The sequence below is a fragment of the Epinephelus moara genome, chromosome 5 (genome assembly GCF_006386435.1).
Source record: "Epinephelus moara isolate mb chromosome 5, YSFRI_EMoa_1.0, whole genome shotgun sequence".
In the NCBI taxonomy this organism is placed as follows: Eukaryota; Metazoa; Chordata; class Actinopteri; order Perciformes; family Serranidae; genus Epinephelus; species Epinephelus moara.
In genome coordinates, this window is record NC_065510.1 from 41,559,380 (window position 1) to 41,564,749 (window position 5,370).

Genomic DNA, 5,370 nt, shown 5'->3' on the forward strand with positions numbered 1-5,370 from the left:
TCAGCTCCTCTCTAGTTCCAGAGTTAAAAGCTCTCTGCTTCTCCTTCAGGAGAGCTTTTTAACAGAGTGGAGAACGTCACAAGCAGACAAGCACAACAAATATTGTTATGGAACAATATTTTACTTTGTATGGACTCTTCCTTACATGTTTTGTCAGTGTGACGTCACAAAGGTCAGCAGCATACAGAAGTATTCCCCTATCCACTGTAAGAAATATACAGTATAATACAGTACTGTTTTGAAATTCTCTCACAGGGCTGTTTCTCAAAGTTCCAAATTATTCCTCTGAACCTAGAATTGTAACGAGTGTGATTGAATCTAAATGCAGCACTTAGTGACAGTGGGTAATGACCTTTATTTATACATGGAGTACAAAAGAACTTAAGCTGACGAAGATATTTATGTACCAGTTCATTCTTCAGGGCTCAGAGCCCACACACAGTCTCTGGGTTCAAGAGCCAGGGAGTGGGCCGGGCCGAACAATTCAGTTGGCCAACAGGCAGAGGTAACAAAGAGGGGCTTACTGATGATGTGGTTTGAGAAGGGAAGGGGTCTGGAACCAGTAAAGCAGTCCAGTGAAGCAGCAGAGCCAACGAGGGATGAGCAGCAGGGAAGTAGAGACCAGGTGATGGATCGAGGAGCCGAGAGGTAGGCGAAAGGAGGACACACACACAAGGCAGTGTGTGGTGTCTCACAGATAGTCTCTGACAAGCAGGTGGGAACACTCACGCTGAAACATCACAGGAAAACACCACACAGCCACAGGCAAACAGAAACCAGAGATGCTGAGGCAGAACCTGGCCAGGGAAAGAAGCCTGGTGAGTATACCAGGAAACAGACGACGTAGACAGGTCAGAGGCAAGCAGGGCCGATAACAGGAGATCAGGCAGGTAAGGAGTGCTGGAAAGTCTTGCATGAGGTTGAAGAACAATCTGGCCCTGAGGGAAAGGCAGCAGCTGCTTATATGCAGGGAGTGCTGATGAGAAGCAGCTGTGTGCACAGGTGAGTGGAGTTGTCTTGATGAGGGGGCCGTGGCTGGCAGGGAGAGTGGAAAAAACACAGGGAGAGCAGGGGAGCAGAATGCAGGCTGTGACAAGTCTAAATTGATCCCTCCAGTGTGTAACAAGCACTCATGTAGTCTGTGCCTCTGATAGCTTGTGTATCATCTGCGGGTAACATTTGATTTAAATGTAAGATGTAAGATCACATCTGGTTAGGGTTCCAGCCCCTATTGTTTTTGCTTTGACTCCTTTTTTCCCTTCAGAAATGTTTTCACAAATTCCCGTGAGATGGTACATTGTAGACACATGAAATTTTCACCATTGATTGGAAGTTGTATGCAAATGCAGCTCAAGAAATATGACGCAAATTGGCCACATGGGCATGCTAAAATTAAGGCCCAAAAATTCTGTTTTTGAAAGGCCACACTCCTCACACCGTAAGTCCGACTGACTTGAAATTTCAAGTCAAGTCAATCAGTGTAGCTCAATGTGCTCTACGAAAAACACACAAGAAACATAAGGGATCACAGTAAAAATTTTTCCGCCATTCTTAATTTTTTGAAAAACAGATTTGTGACAGATTCATAAAATTTTTTTCCATGGATGATCATTGGACCAAGATTATGAAAAGGTAACAAATGCTTGTTCATATCTCATTGTGTTTTCAAGATATTGACCAATGAACTTTAGAGAGGGCGGGGCTTAGCACTAAAATGGACCTTACTCCAAAACCATTGAACCAATCATCACAAAACTTGTAGGATACATAAGTACCAGAATCACACTCTGAAAGTTTAATTCAAAGTGACCACTAGGGGCCCTACAAATGCAAAAAGTTTTAGTCATAATCAGCTACAGAGATTTGTATGAAATTCAGTTTGCACCCTCTAGGGTGATGCACAAAATGGCTTATTATTACAATATGCTTATGCAATACACTTGCAATATGTTGTTCCTGCCTGCATTTTATACCTGCTATCATGTGCTGCGGATATATATATATATATATATATATATATATATGTGTGTGTGTGTGTGTGTGAAGGCACATCATTTTGTTACAAATTGCTACAAACTTAAAAAAAAAAAAAGGAAATGGAGGGCAGGGCATGAATAGCAAATGGCACCAGTTGTGTACTTTTGAGGTGGCAATGTGAATCACTCTTAAGGGTCCCTCATCCAGTGGGCCTCAGTGCAACCACACTGCCTGCACTGTCTATATTTATGCTCCCGACTGTATGAACCAACTGTGGATAGGTGCCCCATACAACCCCACTTCAAAAATGGATTTAAGGATAAAAATACAATGACAAAAAATCAATAATAAAACTAAATGATCTGATGACAAGTTTGGGGGGGACACAATCAGTTGTGATTTTTTTTTTTTAATTGCACGTGTGCAAATCATGCCCACAGAGCGCTTGAGATTGCCAACTTATTTCACGATTTAATAGAGGCTCATCACCATCACCAAGTCATTCAAAAAGCACTACACAGAGAATCATATGCTTACCTTTAATGTTTATTTCTCTTAAACAGCTGATAGTACATGGAGCCAGCCATCACCCTCCTTTTCACTGGTTTGCTGTTAGTTAATGCTACTTCTAGTTTCAGGGTCTCAGGCATGTTATGTCCACTCACGTTCTCATCTCTCACCTCTCACAGATTCCCAATTCTCCTCATCATCCTCCCTTTCTCCCAGCATGTGGGACTACTGTATACATCAGTGGATATGGATGATTATCAGAATATGAGCTTGGTTAAACTAACTGATCATGTTTTTACAGAGCCTGAAATGCTAGTATTAGTACAGTTCTAAGAGCACAATAAATACTTACAAGTTACACAAGTTGACCCAACAAAATCATTCATTCATTCATTTTCTAACCACTTCATCCTCTTGAGGGTCGCGGGGGGGCTGGAGCCTATCCCAGCTGACATCGGGCGAGAGGCAGGGTACACCCTGGACAGGTCGCCAGACTATCGCAGGGCTGACACATAGAGACAAACAACCATTCACGCTCACATTCACACCTACGGACAATTTAGAGTTATCAATTAACCTAGTCCCCAATCTGCATGTCTTTGGACTGTGGGAGGAAGCCGGAGTGCCCGGAAAGAACCCACGCTGACATGGGGAGAACATGCAAACTCCGCACAGAAGGGCTCCCACGCCTGGGATCGAACCGGCAACCCTCTTGCTGTGAGGCGAGAGTGCTAACCACCACACCACCATGCCGCCCCCAACAAAATCAGATTTATTTAAATAAATTCATATCCATTCATTAATCATCTTTATAGGAATAAATATCCCAATAACAAAATATGCCACATCACATTTTTGATAATGTCCATTACCCCCCCCCCATCCTTTACATGAAACCTTTATTTTAATGTTGTAGGTAGTGTAACTAATGTTTTTTGCTTGGAAATGAAAAAACAGTGTAAAGGGAAGCTTCGGTATTTTGACTAAAAATCACCGCTCTGTTATACAATGTTTTTGAATGTTATTGCTATTTAGAGTAGTTGTGTAGGCTACGTTATTATTGGACTACAGGGGTTTTTGTAGGCTGTGTGCATATGTCAAAGCCTACTGTTTAATTATTCTTATTTGCTGCTATGAACCATGCCACTGTGTGCCACCTAAGAGACCAAACAGAGACTTCGCTGGCAGCCTATTCAGAGACCTGTTCTGTGACATCAGGTGAGATCAATATAAGATCTGATACAGAATAGACTGTGCTAATCTGTGCATCTGTCATGCCTGCGCTGATGTTTACTGTAGGCCTGCTGCCAGGTTACTAGAGCCTCGTCTTGGTCTCATAAACGCAGTTTTACGTTTAGCTGTCGGCTGCTCTCGGTTCCTTCTCGTGCCTCATCGGTATTCCTGGGCAATCCTCGGCGCGGCGCGCGCCCCCAGTCCAGCAGCAGCAGCAGCAGCAGCGGCGGCGGCACGCGCATCTCAGGACAGAGGATAGGGCATCTGCAGAGCTCGAGACGCTTCTGAGCGGACCTGGAATGACGCCATGAGCTCGCACCGTGTGTGATGGAGGTAATGTTTTGGTAGGAACCGCTACCGTAGGCTGATGTGGCGTCGCGTGAGGAGCCTGAACACGACCATGAAGCTGCTGTTTGTGGTGACATTCTTATGGCGCGAGGCGTTGTGCGGATCTCCGAGCGTCCAGATCGGTAGGATTGTCTTTTCTGTCATCGCCCCACCGTTTCTCATCCTTACCACTCCCGTTCATTCGTCTGTCCAAATCATTCCCACTGTTGGCTTTTCTCCTTCGCACATCCATCGTCCCCCGTGTCTTCCTCCTACAGAGGAGGGCCTCTCTGTTTCTGCCCACCTTGTGCTGCTCTCAGTGAGGAGAGGCCTCCTGGCTGTACGGCGGCCGCTGCAGTGTTCTAATTATGTCAACATTTTCATCTTTTATATTTGTGTATGGGCTTAGATGCGCGTGCATCCTACCACCAGTGCAGCGTGTGGTGCGTGTGTTCGCGCACGCGTATGTGCACGTTTGTTTGTCTTCAAGGCGTTAACTGACACATGGCAGGTAAATCCAAAATAAGCCAAATCCAGCACTTCAGATGTATTTCATGAGCTCCGTTCCGTGTTGGACCGCAGCTGCAGGTAGGGGAGAGTGGGGTCAAATGAGCCAGTGGGTAAGTTGACCCATCCCCTGTTTCTAGGCAACTGTGCACATTTGTTGTCATGTGACTGTAAATTCAGGAAGCACTCATCAGATGGCTGTGATGGTGAGAAACAATTGGGATTATTATAAGTATTTATTTACACACACACACAAACACACACACACACACACACACACACACACACACAGACATTTTTGGCTTGTCAGAGTAAATTTTCTGCATGTCAGGTGAAGGGACTGTTACATCAAAGCAAATTTAACCAGGTCTAATAATCCATGTTGGTGATTTGCCAACATATAACACCATGTGAATCATTTAGCCAAAGATAAGCCTGAGTTGCTAAACTGGGCATTTTTTTTCCAAAATGGTGGCTATGGGGCAGAGTGAGCCAAATGCTGTGGCATAAATTGAGCCACTCCTGCTCCTCCTGGCACCGGATGTCAATATGATGTCAGAAAGACTTTTGACTGTAATGTCGGACAGACTTTAAATATTGGCTGCAGTCAAAATCAGGTTGACTAGGGATGCATGATAATTAGGGCTGGGTTAAACGATTATTTTTGTAATCGATTAATCTAGAAAATAGTTTTCCGATGCATCGATTAATCTAACGATTCATTTTTAAATCCGATTCGATTCGATTTCGATTCGATTATCGATTATCTTCCCATAATTTGACCTATATAGCAATTAATGCTAATTATCTCCATGA

At 44.0% G+C, this 5,370-nt stretch overlaps 1 protein-coding gene across 3 annotated transcripts in view; it reads left to right on the top strand.

Annotated features, from left to right (window-relative positions):
- Positions 1-3,925: 3,925 nt before the first annotated feature.
- The window catches only part of LOC126390011 (glutamate receptor 2-like), a 100,351-nt gene continuing 98,906 nt past the window's right edge, over positions 3,926-5,370 (top strand). For all 3 annotated transcript variants that reach the window (XM_050044070.1, XM_050044071.1, XM_050044069.1), the window contains exon 1: positions 3,926-4,190. In XM_050044070.1, the coding sequence (XP_049900027.1) occupies positions 4,088-4,190 (103 nt within the window). In that variant the 5' untranslated portion in view covers positions 3,926-4,087. The remainder of the gene's footprint in view (positions 4,191-5,370) is intronic.